Genomic DNA, 21299 nt, shown 5'->3' on the forward strand with positions numbered 1-21299 from the left:
GGGTCCTAGAAATATCTTTAAACACAGTATCATGACAGCAGAAAAAAACTAACAGGGCCACCAATTCCAGTTCCCGGATGCTAATGTATTCTTAGTCTTTATATGGTCCAAAGCGATTAGCATTGCTAAATGTTTTAACACCATACATTTCTGTATGCATTTACAAAATCCCCATTGCTGATTAGGAATTCAAAGTAGTCCACCAACCAGGTACAGTCATGGAACACTATGTACAGGGGTGGTATCCCTGCGACTGTCCGTCACACAGGCGTCCCATACTTGCATTAGAGGCATTGAGGCGTACATTTTGAAGGTGCAAAAGACCCAAATGTCTGACTATTTTCTCTCCAAAAGCCTAAGCCACCTTCTGCATTTACTGCACAGAGCAGCTCTGTGTCTGTCCCCACCATTCTTAACTCCACTTGACTATACAGAACCTATATATTAAAGATAATATGTATTGCTGTCTCACTACAGCCAGAAAGACAACCTGTAAGCCAGCAGCATACCTGTGCATTGCATGCCACAAACACCACGATATCCTCAAATCAGTTTTACAGGAATATCTCTTCATCATTTCTGTTTTCACTATTTCTTTTAATCTTTGAAATTTCTTCAGTAGATTATACGGATCTGTCTGCACATTTAAGAGCCTCTGTTATGATCATCAAAGTGGGCCCTAAGGATCAGATTATTGGTCTAGCTGGAAACGATGGCAGCAGAGTGGTTACAAGATCAAACCGCTATTTACTAGAGCGTTACTCTTGTCTGGCATTATAAGACATTTTAGCTTTTTACATCTGTTTAAAATAGCAAAATTAGAAAAACGTCTTCCAAAGAGTTTTACTATATCTGGTTTCCCAGTGACATCACAGTCATTTTTTTTTCTTTTGTAGGACATTCTGTGCATGGTGCCAAAGTTCTGCTTTCCCTTCGCCATCGAAAGGTATGAGTCCATTACTTTTTACTTCTCAGAAACCCTCAAGGGACTAGGATAGGCGTTCACAACTTCAGTCCTCGAGAGCAGCAAACAGTCCATGATTTTTGGTATCTCTGCTTGATCATAACCATTTCAATAAAAAATTCATGAAATTACTTGGTTTCAGAATGAATTGTCTATTTGCAGCCCTCAATGACTGGAGCTGTGCAGCCCTGGCCTAGGGTATGCCCACATAACCCCAAATCTGGTGATTTGTGGTCAAGAAACTGTCAGATTAACCTGTTTAAGGAGATCCTGAATGCCTACATTCTTTGATGTTTCTAGTAATAAAAACTAGAGTGTCGTGCCCCCCATAGGACCAAATAGGGCAGTGGCCCCGGACCTTGCTGTCAAGATGTCTAATCATCAGTGTCTCTATTCCAGCAACCACATGACAGCAGCTCAATCCATGTCAGGGCAAATGGTTTGGGCCCCTAAAATTAAAGCCACTTTGGGGCTTTTTCCCCTAATGATACCCCAGATTATAACAGACAATATGACATTTAATCCCCAATATGCATACATAGACAACTGGCAGTGCTTTATGATGATGAGCATCAATGTAAATATAGGAATTATTTGGCCTTTATGCTGCTCCAACACTCTCAGCCAGTATATATCTGCAAGTATTTGTGGTTTAATCCGTTTAATCACTAAATGGATAGTTGATAGGAAAGTTTGCAGTAGCCTTGTTGCTTTAGATCCTCCACTCTGCTCATAATGAAGGACCAGCACTGGCAGGTTCCTCCGTCTAGATTGACTGAGCTGGCCGAGCATAATGCTTAATTTAATGGGTGAAATCAATTAAATATTCTGCGGTTGTTGTTTTAAGGACAGGCAGTCTCCTATAGTGTGACACAATGTGTATATACTTATAAATAGAATGTAATGGTGTTGACGACTTATGTAAATAGCATAGGATGAATTTGCTTCTTATGAGGGGTCTCTTGACTTCTAGAGGTAAGCTAACATGCCATGGTCAAAATAAATGACTTTGTTTTTAGCTTTGATATAATACAAATGTTTTCTTCTTCGTTATCAAATATGGGTTAAATCAATCATTAGAACACAAAATAAGCATCAAACCCTCAATAGGTTTTAATGAGTAACTCTCTGGTATTCTCTTCATAGTTGAAATATATAAAATGCCATGGTTATTTCTAAAGCACCAATTGATTATACTCAAGAATGTATAGTAATCTGGAGACTCTCTGTATCCCCCTAACCGCAGAGTAACCCAGACTCAAGTTGGACAGCACTTCACATTTGTTCTGACTGATATAGAAAGCAAGCAGAGGTTTGGATTTTGCCGTCTGACATCGGGGGGTAAAATCTGCCTGTGTATCCTCAGGTGAGTAAAGGGGGTGTGAAGCGGACTGTGGTGTGTATTCCTGAAATTCTTTCTCATTACCTATATTCCCAATATTCTGTCACTTCTCGGTGTCCTATCTGTATTTGTAGTTTAATTATGCTCAAAAGGGACTATTTTACCTCTAGAAGAGCTGTTTCAAAAGGTGACAAAACTAGCAAATCAATTAGTTGTCTGTTTTTAATAATTCCTAATTCTCTTCTCCCCACCCTCACAAAGGTTACCATAACCTGCCAAATCAAAGAGCCCCAAAGGGGGGCAGTTACAAAAAGAGATAACTTAGTAGGGAAGAATAATTATGCAGATCCTTCGAACACGAAGTTATGAACCATGTCAACATAAACTCAGTTTCTAATACATATACTGTATATTGTTTATTTAAATATAGAAACACTATGGCATATGGCCATTTATTCACCTGTTTACCTGATTGCTAGGCTTCTGTTCTATGCTTTATGAGCCTTCCTACACTGTTTCTTCCCACTGTGCATTCCCACTTCCAGGTACTTTCTCTCATCCACTCTAATTCCAGCCAGCTAACCCACATTGTTTCTTACGCTGTTTTCCGATCCCATATTGCACACCTCCCCACCTTCCTTCCTCTTTCCCTTTCTAGAAGGCATGTGTATCCTTGAGCAAATGTTCGTAATCGATCAAAGCTGTGTGTCCTAGACGGAAAATGTCTGTGACCTCTACTTGCAGACGTCTGGACAGAGGAAAAGCGGCTTCCCCTTACTTTTTAGATGTGAACTTGCAATTGAAGGGCTTTAATCAATAATTCGAGACAAGTAACCGCTCACCTGCCCCTTACTACAACACCCATTTCCCCTCCGCCACTTAACCCTTGACTCCTTCAATTTAAAAAGTGTCCCCCTGCAGTGGTACCCAAGTGACACAGGAGCCTGGAGGGAGGTTGGGCGACTAATAAGTAGCAGATTTGGGTATCCTTTCCAGGGAAACACTTTGAATCGCCTTCTAATGAGCCATGAAATATAGGGAGGTTTGTTAACTTGGACAGGCCAAGCCAGAGCATAGTATTTCACACCGGGCCCAAGACTCAGCAAGCCGCTGACCTTATATATTACATACAGATGGAGGCACTTCAGTGCATTATAGGATACATAATTATTCTGTTATTTCACAAAACTCATGTGAATCTGTCACTATAGCGTTATAATCATATTTTTTACATAATGGTATTTTAAATAAAAGAAAATGCAGCTATAATTTGTAGATATAGATATATATATATGCGTATATATAGATATGTATTGCACAAACACATGTAAAGGTAATTCATTATGCTGAGGTATGGACACACAATTGGGATATGTAGCGGTATCGTTGCGGCTTTTCAAGCAGTGAAATAGATGCTCAGGGTTCATGTGGAACACAAAGCCAGCCTCCATCATCCACTCCGTCTAATGACCCCCATATACTGAAAGTCTGACACAACATTGAAATGCATGACCTCTCCACGCAGAACCACGCAGTTTACTATCCCTCGGCTGCTGGGACATAAATCTGCCACCCACAGGAGGGAGAGACCCACACCATGGGACAGGCTATTTTTCATTAGCTAGTGGAAGGCGATATTCATGCAGTAATATGATAAATGGCCCTGCATTGCGGTGAAGAGCACTGTGTCTTCTCAGGTAGATAAATCAGTACCAATCATCCGTGCTGCGGCAAACACTGCGGGGATAAATGTACAGTTGCGTGTGCTTGTATGTTGATTGTATGTTGATATGGACATGCTTGTTATGTGCATGCACATATATGCACTGTGCATATTGAATGTTTTGGTTAAATAGCACAATAGTAGCAGGTTACAAGTGGTAACAATAGTCGAGAAACACCAGTGGTCCAGGATTGTAAGCTATAGGAACCAGATAGGAATCCTGGACAGTTTTACGGATTGGTTCAAGAGCCACCGGGTTTAAACCTTAACAGGGAGCAGTAGTTGACATGTTTTAAGATACCCATTGCTAGGCAGATTGATGATTTCCTGCCAATTGTAATATGCCCGATTAAATGACCCATCTGAATCTGATGAAGGCGAGTAAAACATGGTTTGCAATGAAATTACCGGTACTTTTCCGGTACGTAATTAAATGTGAAAATAATAAAGAGTCCAGTGATGTGACCATGACACAAAAATGTAAAAAGTAAAAATAAAAATGTTAAAAACCAAAACATGTAAAAATAGGTTCCCAAACACCTTGTGCCCGTTTCGCTAGAAATATACATTAAAAAAACCCCTTTCTTGGCCCCCAAAGTACAAAAGTAAGAAAAAATTGTGTAGAATGTAAGGGGACATTTTACACGGGGTATAACATTTTCATTATATTTTCTAGGAATCTATTTTGTTATTAGTTCTAGTAGATGAGCAAAAGATTTTTCAAAAAAGTCAGAAAAAGTGTTTTTTTTTACCATATTTTATTATTTGCAGGGGTGCCGATCAAACAAATGGTATCTTCTCCTGAAAACAACACCAATATATATAACTTGTTTGGGTACTGTTAATGAAAAACAAGAAAATTACAGCTAAACACAAACACCGGTGAAAATTTGAGAAACGGTTCAGTCACGAAGGAGTTAACAATGCTAAAATGAAAGCCAATAAAAACCGGCACTGCCATTTATAGAAAACAATGCCATTTTAGTCTGATTTTCTACACAATCAAAGGCAAGTCTAGAAGTAGATGAGTGTAAAGTCCATTATCACACCCCTAAAGGGTTAAACTAACACTCAGCACAGATGCAGAGAAATGTAAAAACGTTGGGGCCAACAAATTAACCGTTTCATTATCGTATGAAATGTAATAGGTGCCGGCATTGCAATAAATAATAGTGTAGTTTATGCAGTGCAGGCGTAGTACAATTTAGTAACTACTAGAATTAATAATAATATCAGAAAAAAAATTATTACTGGATTTAATTTATTTTAAAAATTCTAAAGATATTTTTTTTGAAACTTTTTTTTAATCCCAGAATATTTTTTTAATTGTCCAACTTTTTAAATCCACTTTATTCTGCTGCTCCAATGCTATTTAGAGGTGTTATTCTGATATAGAACTGTACAGCGTGATTCTTGTGCAATGAATCTTATCAAGGAATGACCTTGCAGAAAGGATCATTAGACTGGTTGCTATAGTGATAAGACCACTTTACAAACTTTGCACCAGGATCCACAAGATACACCAGCCCTGCAGGGTCTCTATTACATCCATTGACATTTACCCCTTCCCAATTCCTTCTATTTTTGCTTATTTGTCACATTGAAATGTTTCATCCAACTAATTGTAATATAAAACAATGCGACCAAATGCAAAATGCAGCTTTAAAATGATCATGTGATTTATTAAATGTAATGTGTTAATCAAAACCTATATCCCCCATGTGAAAAAGTAATTGCCCCCTAACCCTCATAACTGGTTATTAAGCGATTCGTAAACTGTTGGCACTATATAAATAAAGGATAATAATAATAATAATAATATTAGACGGCAACAGCTGCAATCATACGTTGTGATAACTGGAACTGCCTTTTACATCGCTGTGCAGGAATTTTGGTCCACTCTCCTTGGCAGATTTCTTTTAATTCAGCCACATTTGGAGAGTTTTTGAGCATGAACTGCTTTTTTAACGTCAAGCCACAAAATCTCAATCAAATTCAAGTCAGGACTTTGACCAGAGCATTCCAAACACCTTCATTTTGTTTCTTTCGAGCCATTCAGAGATGGGCTTGTGTGCTGCAGATCATTCCCATGCTGTATAACCCAACTGTGCTTGATCTTTACATCACAAATTGAAGGCTCCACATTCTGCTTCAGGATTTTTTGGTAGAGAGCAAAATTCATAGTTCCAGAAGCAGCAAAGCAGCTCCAGACGAGCACACTACCACCCCCTGTTGGACTGGTGTTATGCCGGGTGTAACAGGACCCGTGTCCTGGATGAGTCGTCAAAGCACTCTCGGAGGAGTTTTAGTGGGACGTTTCACCACTTCATTTGTACATAACGACGCTCAGTCTCAGAGCCTTAGAAATGGCTTTGTAACCTCTCCCAGACTGATAGATGTCAGTAACTTTGTTTCTCGCCTGTTCTTGATTTTAATTCGATCCCGGCATCACGTGCTTCTTCTTGAGACTTTTTAGCCTACTTTACTTTGCAAGACAGGTTCTATTTCATTGATGTTTAGATTCAATAGGGCTGGCTGTAATCATGCTTGGTGTGTCTGAAGAAATTGAACTCAATTATCAATTACATTTGGTTAATAGTCTGATTTAGTAACTAAGGGGGCAATTACTTTTTTTCACAGGGATGGATAGCATTTTCCGTTCTATACACAACATATTTTAAAAACTACATTTTGTGTTTACTCAGGCTATCTTTGGCTAATATTAATATTAGTTTGATGATCTGAAATATTTAAATGTGACAATTATGCAAAAATAGAAGAAACTGGAATGGGGGCAAAAACGTTTTCTCGGTCCTGTATGTTTAGGTGTGGAAATCGGTATAATGGTGCTTACAGCAGACACTCTGGTTTCCCATGTTGATCTCCCAGCCTGTGTGAAAAACGTAGGATGTACTAGGATGTAGTCAGTCTTAGAGTTTTGAAAGAATGTTAAATAAATTGTGACACATTGGTCGTCCCACATTGTTTGATATCTGTCTACGCTCCCAATCACAATATGTCGGGTTCCCGTGGGTGTTTTTAAATTGGATCTGTCACTTTTCCCAAATCCCACACTGCACAGTTTTGTATATAAAATAAACTCGTTATAGCGGAGTTCACAAATAAAAATAACATGTGAAGAGGACAATTTGATATGAGTACTGTGCATTGTTAAAAACGAAAAACAACATTGTGTACAGCTGCGAGTGGTACGGCAAATCTTACCACTGATTGGCTGCGTTAAGCAGCCAATAAGTGGCAGGAAACACTGACAATCAAATCAATGGAAGCGCTTTCTATGCAGGCGATAAATAAGTATTTCATCTGCAATATCCTCTCCTGCACGGCTAATGGCTAAGGGATGAGGGCCGGTACAAATGCAGATGGAAGGATTCTGCAGAGTTGCCCCACACATTTGCAAATGGGAAAAAATAAAAAGTGACCACGCAGCTAACAAATGTGGTAAAGCGATGCCCGGAGTGTCCCTATAACTTCGGTTTTGCAGGATCTGCATTATTACGCCTCCTAATTAAGACTAGTTTTGTCACATTTTGCCACGGACCTCTGCTTCACTGGGGTACAATGACCCCTTATAAACAATATCACTGAAACAAATATAAAGATTGAGCAAGAAAAGGTACAAACTGTAAGTAGTTTTAATAAATACATCTTGTTAAATTATCTGGTTACGCTAGGTTTTTGGTATACAATTACAGCACAGTGGTGGGATTTCACTGGTGTAAGCAATTGCTGATACTGCAAAAATGTTACTTCTATACACATTCAAAGACATGTCATTATCGGCAACCTGAAAATGATTAAATGCTGACTGAAGACACAGCCTTTCAATTTAAAAGCAAATTAATTGGTGCAAACAAAATTCAATACTATTTACAGACACAATAGTATGTACACAACAACAATACAGTAACAAAAACACACAGACAATGACAGAAAATGATACACAAATTAAAGAAGCAATCAAGCTACAGAGACAAGAACAACATTACATATAAATATAAACACTAGTATATACATAAAGACACAACGAGGATATTATATGTACAGACACTGGTAGACACAAAAAGAAATCCTAATATACAGCAACAATGGTACAGACACCAGCAGAGCGATATATACAGTCACAACACAGACACTCATAGACACAAAGGGAATATGATATATACAGACACATGAAGAAGACAGCAACAGAATCTCATATATATATATATATATATATAAAAACATTGACTATAGAGATAAAAGGTAACAACGGAATCTGATGACGTTAATGGCGTTAATGATACAGAGACATTTAAAGACGCAAACAAACAAACCCTTATAAATAGAGCATTGGCAAAGTAATGCTTGCACATAAAGGCAGGAACAGAATGTGATGGATTGTGGCGTTTCTTTTCTCTAGTTACCTTCCTTGGTTTGAGGTGTACTACAAGCTATTGAACACTTTGGCAGACTACTTGGTAAAAGAACAGGTAACGCTTTTCACCATAATCGGCATACCAAATATTTGTTTTCTTTATTTTTAACCTTACAGTTCATAGCTTTAAACTTTTCTGTTTTTCATTTCAGTAAAATGGTCTCTATAAAATGTTTTTATTGGGTGATGATAAGTTTCCTTTGAAATAGAAAAATATTGTGAAGAAAGTGTAGCATGTGTGACAGGGTGAGGGGGGGGGCATGGTGGTGGCTGGGGTCTATGTGTTTGATAACCCCAGGGAGAATAGTTTGTGGCAGGCAGAATAGAGGACATTCTGTGGTTTAGTTTGGGTCCCTGGGGAGGTGCATTTTGGAGAGAAGGGAGGGCCAGTGCTCCACTCCACAGTTTACTTCCAGCCGGTGGGGAGTCCAGTCCGGGTGTTGTGGATCTCCCAGGTGGGTCATCACCTATTGGCAATGAGCAGCAGTGGGCAGTTCCCTGTGAGGGATTCAGTGGGGGGAATCCAAGCAGTATGTAAGCAGCGTGTATTTCCATCCCTAAGACTGTGTGGTTATATGATCTCAGCTCACACATGATTCTTTCTTTTAGGAAAATGACTTGAATGATATGTTAAAATCACTGTACAACCACCCCGTTCCTGACGCTCACACTCCTATCAGCCTGAGCTTGGTAGGTATATTACGAATACTTACTTTCCAGACCATGTTGCAGGTGTGAAAGATAAGTAGTCATTATGTGGGATATTAGTCATGAACTTTTGTTGGATGCACTAGGGGTTTTATTCACCAAACACAACCATAGTTATAGGTGGAACCCTCAACTCATGCTGACCTTGCTTTTAATTTGTAGTTCCCTCAGAGAGATTTGCTGACAGAACTTAACCATAAATTATACAGAGATAGAGCTGGACCTTCATAATTTATCTTGACTTGAAGTGTCAGCTCATTGGCAAATTCACTTTTTAGTGAATAACCCCCCAGGTTAGAGATCTGTCACACCAGTTCCAATGAATTCATCTGAGAAGTTTTTTTATAATCTAGTACGTAACACAGGAGCTAGAAAGCTTTTTTGGCTATAGGGAAAACTAAGCCCACCCTTCTTAATCTCGTTTCAACCCGTTTCTTTAGTATGTTAGTTTGTTGCATACACTGTGGGCTTACTCGAGTGTGTGCCGTTTATCGGTATCTACTTTTTTGCTTAGCTTGCATATTCTTTATGTAATGACTTGCTTGTCATACCAAAATCCAGCCATAAATCCAGCGTCGATCACCAATAAGGAACGTACGGTAGTTTCTGTGATACTTTTTAAGAAAAAGGAAACTTTCTCCTACCGAATCTTACCCGTAGCACGCATCATAACAACACTTCAGAAGACACTACACAGCCCCCTGGTACCTGGTTAAACATATCTCAGTGGCTCTAGTTGTAAATATAAGCTTTAGCAGACATTTATTTGATGATTGTTTATTATTAATTAGTCCTTTGTTCCTTTATTGAAGCGTTTTTGTCATTTGTACGACAACAACCATATAAATTCCCTTTGAAGAAGGCACTTGCGGTTGAGCTAATGTTACCTTGCCATATGGATCTGCATCCTAGCTGGCCTGTCTCCAGAAAATAAGCATTACATTAATTATTACGGTCCAAAAACGAGTCTGCTTGCCTTTTAAACCAGTTTTAACATATTCTTATTAACAGAATTCTGACACAGCGCTTATTTTACATGTTGTAAAGCTGATGCAAAGTGATCGGGCAATCAGGAAGGGCAGCCTGGTGTCTGCTGGTAAACGTTAGCTTCCAAACACAAGAGGCAAGAGAGTATTAAGTATATCTTAAAACCCACTGAACCATTTGGACAGCTGCTAGCACAACATTGTCTGTTCGGTATACCCGAAAAGGTGTTTTTAGATGACGGTTCTGCTCTCGGCATCCCATATTGGAGCGGCTGCCTGAACGTGTAGAAGTGCAGCTTTATTTAAGAGCACATTTAAAATCAATTTGCATAAATATATTGCTGGCTACATAAAAAATAAATAGGTAGAGTCACTGATGTACAGGTGGATTTTCTGTTTCTTATCTGCAAGAACGAACAGCTGTTTATTTCCAGCGAACACGTTTTAAAAAATGAGCCATCTCCTCTGTTGGTAAGTTTCAGGGTTCGGTGAGTTCTTTAATCCTAAGAGACAAATTGCCCATTCTCAACAGCGATTACAATGAAAATTCTCTCTATTCTTACTTCAAATTGTCATTTTTTTTTTCAATTTTGTTGTTTAAAATCAAAATCCTAATTTTCTTTTTACCAAGAGACAACTGATTTTGCAGTTCTAAATCTCTGTCTAATAAATAAAACCCTAACATCTTGGGATGACTAACTATTTCAACTAAGTTGCATGCTTCTTTTTTTTATAATTGAGAAATAATCAGTTATAACATGTCTTTTGTATATGTGTATATATATATATATATATATATATATATATATATATATAGTTCTCAGTTCATTTTCTATGTACATGGTGGGGCTCCTGGTATTTAATTATTAATTATTCTGAATTTTATTTTGGTCTCTGTTTTTCCCCCACATCATTATTTTTTTACATATGTCTGTATCTGTTTCTAAAAGTCTAACTTAAATGTCCCAATGCTATTTTCTTGGAGCTGGTAGATGACAGCCTTTATTGCGCAACCTTTTAGCAGCTTCTCTTTAGTAAAGCACTGACTATAATGATTTCCTATCAATACCATGTGATGGAAAGCAGATGTTGATGTATATCTGGAACGCACCAGAGGTACACATACCATAGGCACATCTCAAAATGTCTACTTCGATACATTTAGGTGGTATTTAGGATCAAGGAACAGATACATTCATAAAAAATCGGTATCAAAATAGTTAACAAAAAGTGGGTGTCAGACAGCAGTGAAATGTTTGTAGATGTTGATAATTGGGCACCCCAACTTTAAAAACAAAAATAATGCACTTTTGGGCTGAAATGTATTATTTTTTAATCTAGCCAGATGCCATAGCAAGGACATCTACGCCCTGTCAAAAAAAACATGCATAGATGCTAAGTGTGTGGTTTATTCCTCTGGCAAAGAAAAGGTTAACATTACCGCAGTTCCATGAGACTTTGGGAAGTCTCTGAATACAGTTTAAACATAAAAAATGTCTGTGTTATGACACAAAATGCACGTGTCGATAAACAGGCAACGGAAATGCAAAATATTGCCCCGATTTTTGTATTTAATCACCGAATATTGATATTGTGTATAGAATACAGTATAAAACACACACTGAACTCTCATTGTGTAAGATCATCTTAAGATTGTGTTAACACTAAGAGCAAAGTTGTCTGGCACTCCACTCAACAAGAGCGATCATTATATTCTTCTGTCATTCATTGTTGCAATAATTTTATGTACACATACCACAAAACTCATTAATCATATTACACCCCCCCCTCTAGCACGAAACCCTCAATTAAGATCCTTATTAAGACCTAATTAACCTGCGTTTGTATTTTTCCACCCCTCCCTCTGCCTAGCACTCGTATTTCATTACTCCTGATGTAACCGGACTGCCGACAATCCCTGAAAGTGTATGTATCTAATTGGTTTTTAACCACTTGTCTGTTTTCCTTGAACGAGCCTGCTTACTTGTTAACTTAATCACTTTGCACGTTCTGTTTTGTATTAGAGAGACCTGCGAGAGTTAGGAAAGCCAGTAACAAGACGGAGTTGCTGGCTACGTAATGATTCAAAGTCCCCACTTCATCCAAAGTGAGAGGGCATTTATAGTCAGGGGAGACATAACATTATATCTACAGAATAGCATATATGTGGGCTGTCGGGTCATTCAATCTATCAGAGGAATCAAATCTAATAAAATCAATATAATAGTCTAAATGCCAAAGTACAGTTAAGGGTGTGGGAATGTCTCCAAAATCAAGCATGACAGCCCCTTTAACCCCTTAAGGACAATGGGCGGTCCCTAAACCCATTGAAAACAATGCATTTTGAGCCCGTACATATACGGACTTTGTCATTAAGGGGTTAATATTGTTCTACGTGGTAATATGATCAACAGGTTTCAAAATATTTCATGATTGTTACATTGTAAAACATGTATCAAACCAGAACATAGATAATATTATTCAATGAATGAAAAGACATCTGAACAGGATTATGTTATGTCTTCACTGTGCCTGGGAGGTCACATTTTCAATCATAGCAAGCCCCCTACGCAGCCTTTCACCTGTTCTCATGAATACAAATCAGCCCCTAATTAGTCAATTAGCTTTATGTCACCGTACTTTCTATTAGCACACTGTATTAAATAGAGCAAATTATGAATGGTATGTATGCTTATTAAGATTAATAGGGTCAATGACTTCTGCTTCTTTGATAATTCAAGAACTATGTTTACAAGGTGTATGATTTTTTGTTTTGTTTTGTGTGCATTTTGCTGTTAAGACATTAACATGCACTGATTTAGGTTGATTTAGGGATATTTACCATACAAGATCTAATTTATATACTGTATACGCACGCACACACACTTACACATACGGGGGGGAAGAGATATCCTGAGGACTAGGAAGCGATCATTCATAAAATAAAAAAAAAGAACATGGAAAAACATCTTAAATGCACCTGAGAGCTTATCAAATATGAGTACATCTCTGCAACAGCTTCCTTTACATTTAGAAAGTTACTAGGTACAGGACCATGCCCACCATGTAGGTGACCTTTGTAGAGGACAAGTGAGAAGAGTGCCGCGGCCGCCACCAGTTCGCCCCTATATTACTAAAAACCACTAGAAATATTTCAGAATAGGCGTTTCTTTTCTCAGAGGACAGTAGAAATGTTACCTTATTGCTGCATGTGATCTGTCATTTCCGATTAATCCTGCAGTTTTACGGATGCTCCCTATACATGTCCCACAGACTTGCTACCTGCATTCATTATCCTCGCTCACCTGCCTTGTAGCGTAATCACTTGCTACAAGCGGTCACTCTACCTCGCAGGCAACTACTTGATATTTTCTGATTATCCCAGTGCTGCCGCAAAGGTTTCAGTACAAACACAAACCAAGAATCATTGGCATAAGGTATTGCCTGGTGGATTTAACGGGGCTAGTAATCTAGGAAAAGAAAGCAGTGCAAGTTACACATCTCAGTGGCTCCCCTGACGGATCTTTAAGTTTGTGCCGCTATGTGAATGTACATAGACCAAATATTATCTGGCGATTCCAGCTTGTTTAGCATATGTTTTATAGCTTTAAACTCATTCAGGGAGATTTTGTTATGTTGCTATGGCAGCACAAACTTAAAATGGCCCTCCCTGACATCGCTATAGATTAGAGAAACTGTTGGCCTTGAAGGCCACAAACAGTTCGATGTTTGTGATATCCCAGTCCGAGCACAGCAGCTAAATCAAAATGTATTATTTAATCACTATTATTAATGCTCGATTGTTTTATCCACATGAAGGTATGGGGCTCCTGGTCTCATTGAGCCTGGGGCTTGGCACCCCTAGAGGTTTATTCACTAAATGGGGAGTTTGCTGGAGAGTTGCAGCTTCTTATCACTAACTTCACTACATGGTATTAAGAGCCAGTCCCAGACGGCTTCTACTTCAAAAGTAGCTTGGATGTCTCTGTATAATGCCTATTTAAATGAGATTTCTTAAAATATACCTCACTGATTGAACTATACATTATGCAGAGTCAGCTCAACCCATCTTGCAGAGAAGTTTGCCTGGTATTTTATAATATGTTAATGAATTTTGGAAGCACAACTCTCCTGAAAACTCTCTTGCCAACACCCAATCCTTCATGTTGTGTACTGTTTTAATTTAGTGGCCACTAAGACCACCAGGGGTTCCTTGAACACCTAGTCCAACCTGATAGTGATAACATGATACACACATTTTTATTTGGGCAACGTCCCTAGACTCTACTATAGTCACACCTCACATTAACGTACATGTATGTAAAATAAAAATGTACTTTAAGTGAACCACAACCTTTTTTCACTGAAAACCACAAAACGCGATACGCTCAATAGAAGCTTGAAAAATGAACTGAAGAGCTGTAGTATGTACAATTTCCAAGAATATTTTTACATGTTAATCATTGCTTTGTGGCAATGCCCACCGGTATAATATGTGTGTTTTTCCCCAGAGGAACCTGACGGAATATTTTGTGGCAGTGGACGTGAATAACATGCTTCAGATATACGCCAGTATGCTCCACGAACGCAGAATCATCTTCACATCCCGCAAACTGAGCACGGTGAGATTTCTTTCTACAGTTTGGTGCACATATAGAAAAGGTTATTTCCTAGGAATCTTTTCTGAGTTTGTTGTAACTTGGAATCTTGGAATATTTGCTCTGATCTTAGGGAATTTTGAAGATGCTTGGTGAATACATACCTCTATCACATTGCTGTTATTAGACCTGATTTCCCGCTTTGACAGTAAGGACATGTGGATATCACTTGCTTGTGAATAATAAACATCATTTTATATTTTTATATTTTTCAGTAGTTTAAACTAATCATGTCCCTGTAAAAGAGCATTGAGTGGAGTAGAACTCACTGGATGAGCTGTAAATGCTACTAGAGACAGTATCTACCACAAGCTTCCTTCAGTAGGCAGCGCCCACAGAGAATACCCCACACATATCTTATTTTAAGTGTTATTCTTAGACTGAGGCTCGAAATTTAATAATCAAGAAAGGTCCGTTACTCTGCTACTTCAGTAAAACGGTAGTGAACCAGCATTGTCCGTGAGACTTTCTATTTTACCCTTTAAATGAAGGTGAGAGGCGTTCTTACCCACTCAAAGCATTAGGAGTCTGTTTTTCTTATTTTTTTTTGTTTAAGCTCACATTTTTATATCTTATTTTCCAATACCACACCATCTCATGACCAAGCGCATGCATCATGATTAATCCCTACCTACCTATCCTCTCCTGCCTACTTCCTAAATGCTTCTCTGGCAAACCCTCACACAAGCCACTTGACAATCCCGACATCCCAAGTCCACCTGCTTGGCTTTCCTGAAAAAAAAGACTGACTTACAGGAACAACATTTTAAATACATTAAAGTTCATTATTATTTTTCTTTTCACTGTTCATCAAGAGTCCTTAAAGCCCTTTTATTTCATTGGTTCTTGGAAACCCTCGAGAAACATAATGAGTTTTTTGATTATTCACACATGCAGAAGGAAGATAAAAAGCCGGGTAAAGAGGTTCTCAGAATAGAGTCCGCCATCACCTGGTGCAGATAGATTTTCTTTTTTTGACCAGAAGAGGGTTATTTTAGAGTGTATTCTACAAAACCCCTCTTCACTTTCTCAAGCTCTCCTTCTGCACTTTTTTTCTTCTACATACAATACCTTTCCTTGACTTCTTGTGCTTATTTTTTTTTTACATTTTCACTGTGCTATCACAGAGCCTCAAAGTGCCTACTTGGCACTGACATGGTTAATGGTGGGCCTTTTTATACTTTTGGTTGCCCTTTGTCTATTTGTCTTTGAAAAAGATAAGCTTTCTGTTTAATTTAGTTCATCTATGTATAGATGTACCAATTACCGTATATTCTCGTATTATTTATATAATTATACAATTTAGGAATCCATGTTCTTACCCAATTGTTCTTTTCTAAGATTTTTGTAGAGAGCTAGGGATGTACGTTCAGAATAGAAACTTTCTCCCATATTCTAAAAATTGCAGAAAATACCACTTTTAGCCCAACAAAAACTAGAAAAAAAGATTTCTACAACCAGTTCTTCATGAAACTTACATTTCCTTAAATGATGTAAATGCTGTTTACAGAATAAAAACTCACCAGAAATTGGGGTCCATTCTAGCTTCTGCTTGATTATTCCTCCTATTATGTTGTGTCTGGCCTATTAAGTTGCCAACTGTTGTTAATTGGTCAAGGCAGCCATTAAAAGAGTTTGAGGAGCAGAAGGGAATAACTTCAGGACAGGGGATTGATTAGATATTGCTAGTTTGGCCACTTTTCTGAGCTTATTCGAGGTAAACTTTGAAGCAGTATCTTCAAAACAAATGACTAAAAAAGCAAATAGTACAACATACATGTACTTAGTTTTTCATAAATGTGTCAAGATGAAGCTCTTCTTTAAAGGGACAATTTCATATCTTTCTGAGTATCCCTTAATTACCATTAATGTGTAGGGTACTTCATGCAAAAATGGCCATACAGGACCCATGACGTATCCTGTACGTTATGTCTATTTTACACCGGCAGGAATTTAGCCCTGCCAGTGCACAGGAGCTTGGTCTCCCCTCTGACAGCTGGGGCCAGAATGTGCGGCCCCGAGCTGTCAGATTGAATGTGACAGCACTCTGATCACCATTACACTCAAACGGGGTTTAAATGCTCTGTAAGTTTGGGTATTTCCTACTGGTGACATCATTACTGATGTTGCCTGGGAATCCCCTTCATGGGACAGGGACTCCTGGTGTCTGTGCCATCATGTGTGTTGTCTATGCAGCGGCCCCAATCACAGATCTGTCCTCATAGGATTATGAAAATTGCTGTACCGGGGAACACTGTTTTGTACAGAGGAACTTAACTGGGGAACCTACTGATTGCTATGCAGAGGAGCCCTACTGATGATGTCATCAGTGACATCACAGATTGTAAAAAGTCACTAAAGGGAATCTCTAGGCTATGGACTGCCCTCTGTTAACTTTTTTTACACTAATATCTAAGAAAAGGTTAAAAAAATAAAAATGTTTAAAACTCCACTTTTTGTCTTATCTTTACCTAAAAAATATATATAAAAAAACATTTCCATCCCCTACATTGCTCCTCACTATCATAAAAAAAGTAAAAATACAGTAAGAAATACCCCTAGAAAACACATCTCCTGTGTGGCAAGCAGTGGGGTTTAATGCATTTGGGGATTCTGCAACTTTATTTTTATCTTGGGGAATCACTTTTTTCTTTGCTTTGATTATTCGTTTGCAAAACAACATTTTGATACAAACATACATACATAGTGATGGCAGAAAACAACCAAATAGCCCATCTACTCTTCCCTTCTTGAATCATGTTTTACTTATTAACTCTTTAATGCAGCTTTATGCACATCACAAGCTTTCTTGAATTCCTTTACTGCATTTGCCTGCACTATTGCCACTGGAAGTCCACTCCACATATCTACTACCCTTTTTTGCATTGTATAATTTTCTCACATTAATTAATTTAGGGCAGGTTTTTTTGTCTTTGTCTTTATTCTGAAGGTGAAGAAAAGGTGAAGAAATACTTTAGTGATTTCTTACTTCTACCAAACAAAACATTTCTAGCTGTTTGAAAATTCTGTCTACCGCCATCTCTCGTATTTAAGGGGCTAATTATATTGTAAGGCATTCATAACAAAATATATCCATAGTGTTTTACAGAACTGTACTTAGAAGAACCCCGGTCTGAGAGTAGACAGAAAGAAAACACAAAACTAGTTTTTTTTCCAGGAAAATATTTTTTGTTGGCGTCTTCCTGGGCAGAAAATGTCCCATTTTTCTCTCTTGATACATTCCTTCAGTAGGAGTGAACTCTATTTATCTGGGAGGAGGTGATATAGTTCACCTTCACAGGCTGGCTGCCTTCGAGGGTACAGATTTATCTCAACAAGAAAGGCTAATTATTAAAAAATAGACCTCACCCAACTTCTCTCCCACAGTCCGACGCAGAAATATTTCTACATTTCGTTTTTTGTAATCAGCTGTAAATCTTTGTCAGAGAATTTGGGGAGCCAAAACAGAACAAACGTCCCACATTTTCCATTGTTAACCCTTCGAGTGTAACGCGATTTCTTGTACAAATTCTTCTAAAATGATTATTCTGGAATAATAAATTTATAAGTTGCAGTTAGATGTTCCTGATTTGGAGAATCTCTTCACTCTCTATTTTTCTTTAATAGGCTTGAACTATCATAATGTATATATTTTTTTTATTTCAACGTAACTTATCCACAACCTGTTAATTGAATGCGTTAATTAGTATTGCTTTTGATTTATCTTGTGTTCAAGATCAATAAAACAATGGAGTCTCTTGCTTTATAACAAGGCCTTGAGTCAGGGCAAGTCCAGAGCCGTTCAATTAACCCTTCATAACCCGGGATGTTACAAGATACAGGATGCTCCAGTGACATCTCATCGCATACATAGACACACACAAAACACAAGAACGAATCATGGTTGTACAACAAGGTATCAGTCGCCCTTTCTCTGTGTCAGAGCCGTCAATGAGCCGAATCCCTGTTCTGGAGCAGTGCCGGTGTCTCTCATGCTCGCTCAGGCATAGGCGGCCCTGTCATATGCTTGTATGATTGCTCCCCCTCAGCATGCATCCCATAACCAGCCAAACGAGGCTTTACGTGGCTGGCCCCAGCCTGACACAGGCCTCGCTCCAGTGCAGCTGGTGATATGTTAACTAGAGTGTGTCTGATAATGCAGGCGTCTGCTTGCTCCTCTATCGCTTTTGGCTCTCTGGCTGTGAAGGAGTTAAGGCGGCATCCCTTAACCATTTTGCTGCCAGAAGACAATGGCACAACACATTAAGCATTGCGGTTCAGATGTGATTATGCATATTTTGCTAGAGCTTTGTATAATATAATTATGTTGTGAGATGTCTCCTTCCATACGATAATGTGTCAGCAGATTTGTTATTTTATAATGTTTTTCTAAAACTTTGTATAATAAATATAACCCTGAATTATAGATTTCCCTCCACATATTCGTATAATGCATGTTTATAGTTAGCCACGACTGGCCAGATCCTACTACTGGAGATAAATGTATCCCTGGTAATAGAATACCAAATCTCCCATAGACTGCATTACAAAAAAAAATAGATAAACAAAGGGGCAGATTTTAAGTAAAATAATAGAATCTATACAACTGCAGTAACTAATTTCCTCCTTATTCCTAAATAAATCCACCCTGCAGCACTTCCTACCATCCTGAAAAAAACCCATCACAACGCCTCTTAAAAATATAGAGGTTACAGGTTATAAATATTTAGAAATTAATGCTTTTCTAAGAATCCAATGCTTTCTGCCTTCTTCCGTGCAGTAGCACCATTGCTTCACCTTGGATGGCCCTCATTCCAGGGGTACATTAAACCATCTTACATGATGTTTGGGGACAGGAATGTTTCTGTAGCTTGTTCTTTGAGTAAGAGTTGGCTTAAATATCATTACGGTAGTTAAGAATTTATTGCACAGATTATCTTGCTGACTCTAGGAATTCTACATTTCTGAGATTTTTACAGACAATTAAAGATTCCCTACCATTTTTATTACGTTTAATTTTTAATTGTGTAGACATGTAAAAATGTAAACCATTCATAGTTCCTGTAGGAATTTTGGCAGAACTTACCCGCTTCCAATGGATCTACTTGAAAAATAGTTACCTTTTTACATGTGACTCTTATCTACGTCACGCAGATACACGTTGGGATGTCCAGTCTGTCGTAATAGTAATTTTTCTGCCCCCCCCCCGCATGAACATCACATGTGGCTTGCTTGATGACACCATTTGTCCATCTAAAGTCCACTTATTAAAAGTGGTTTTGAGAATAAAGCGTTGTACAAAGAATATGAAAAAAATATGAAAACCCTAGCTTAAATTGGGTGACTAAAGACTAAATGTCTACTTCTCTGACAGTCTGCAGATATGTGAAATAGTGATAGTCCAGCAGACATGGTAGGGGTTAATGGTGGGTGGCATTTAAGCATGAATTGATAGGCATATGGTTATTATGCATATGAGTCAAGTTAAACTTTTACAACAGGTAGAGACAAATAACTACTAAATGGGCCAGTTTGTTCTTGTCTGGTTTAAGAAAAATCCTCACATGGATGATTTGGGACAGCAAAAGTTTTCATGTAGGTAAAAAACGTGTTTCTATCTCATATTAAGGCGTTTCCTACCATATTTTTCTGTCAACTGTGCTAACTACATTTGGTCATTTTCCTTCATGAAATGTTGCTTGCGGATGTTACTTACCCTACAAAATGGCTCTTATGTGATATAATCTCCTGAGCTGAGCATGCACATAAAACGACTGCTGTGATATATGACTGGCCCTTTAATCCACTGAACTTGTCAGTGTCCATCAAACTCGTTATGTGACTCTTACAAGGGACTAACCCTTCAGCTCTATAAAAATGTCACTGCCATTAGGTCACTGGAACTGACTTTTCGCTCAACAGTCCATAACAGACACATGGTAGCTGTTTTGCTCACCAAAAGATGTTTCTCTCCCTGCAGCCACAATCCGAACATTTGTTCCAGGGACTTGATTTGTACATGTTTCTGAAAGCAGCTTTCAGCACTTCTACTTTGCAAGTTCTTTTATTTGCTGCCCAGACCTCTGAGTCTATCTGCGGCAGTGCTGGCCCAGGCTGCCTCCAGCTGTGATAGCACACAAGCTGACTCCTGCTCAGATAAAGCCCAGGTCCTCTCCAGTGTACCAAACGTCAAGGATCTCGCCAACTTAGTGTTCTGTTCAGATAATGCTGCGCTGTTCATCGGCAGAGATAAATCCAAACAGCTCAGCGTGTAGGATCTGCTGTTACTGGATGAAATGCCAGGCGCCTGTATGCTGATCACCATGTTTTACATACAAACATAGAATTTGAAGATAAGATACGTGAGACCCATTTTCCAAATGTTCTATTATTGAAGTAACTTGTTGGCTGCCAGCAGTGGGTTTTGTTGGGTAGGGCCATCAGCAATGGCTTACATAGTGATATCATGGCTGACGCTCC

At 38.4% G+C, this 21299-nt stretch overlaps 1 protein-coding gene across 4 annotated transcripts in view; it reads left to right on the forward strand.

Moving 5' to 3' along the window:
• DENND1B (DENN domain containing 1B) overlaps positions 1-21299 on the forward strand; it is a 70229-nt gene that overhangs the window by 24568 nt on the left and 24362 nt on the right. For 2 of the 4 annotated variants that reach the window (XM_053468919.1, XM_053468920.1), the window contains exons 4-10: positions 897-946; positions 2211-2330; positions 8453-8522; positions 9077-9157; positions 10573-10632; positions 12034-12087; positions 14673-14783. In XM_053468919.1, coding sequence (XP_053324894.1) covers positions 897-946; positions 2211-2330; positions 8453-8522; positions 9077-9157; positions 10573-10632; positions 12034-12087; positions 14673-14783 — 546 coding nt within the window. The remainder of the gene's footprint in view (positions 1-896; positions 947-2210; positions 2331-8452; positions 8523-9076; positions 9158-10572; positions 10633-12033; positions 12088-14672; positions 14784-21299) is intronic. The other 2 variants (XM_053468921.1, XM_053468922.1) reach the window with 2 other exon arrangements.

Source organism: Spea bombifrons, chromosome 6, assembly GCF_027358695.1.
Source record: "Spea bombifrons isolate aSpeBom1 chromosome 6, aSpeBom1.2.pri, whole genome shotgun sequence".
Taxonomy (NCBI): domain Eukaryota; kingdom Metazoa; phylum Chordata; class Amphibia; order Anura; family Pelobatidae; genus Spea; species Spea bombifrons.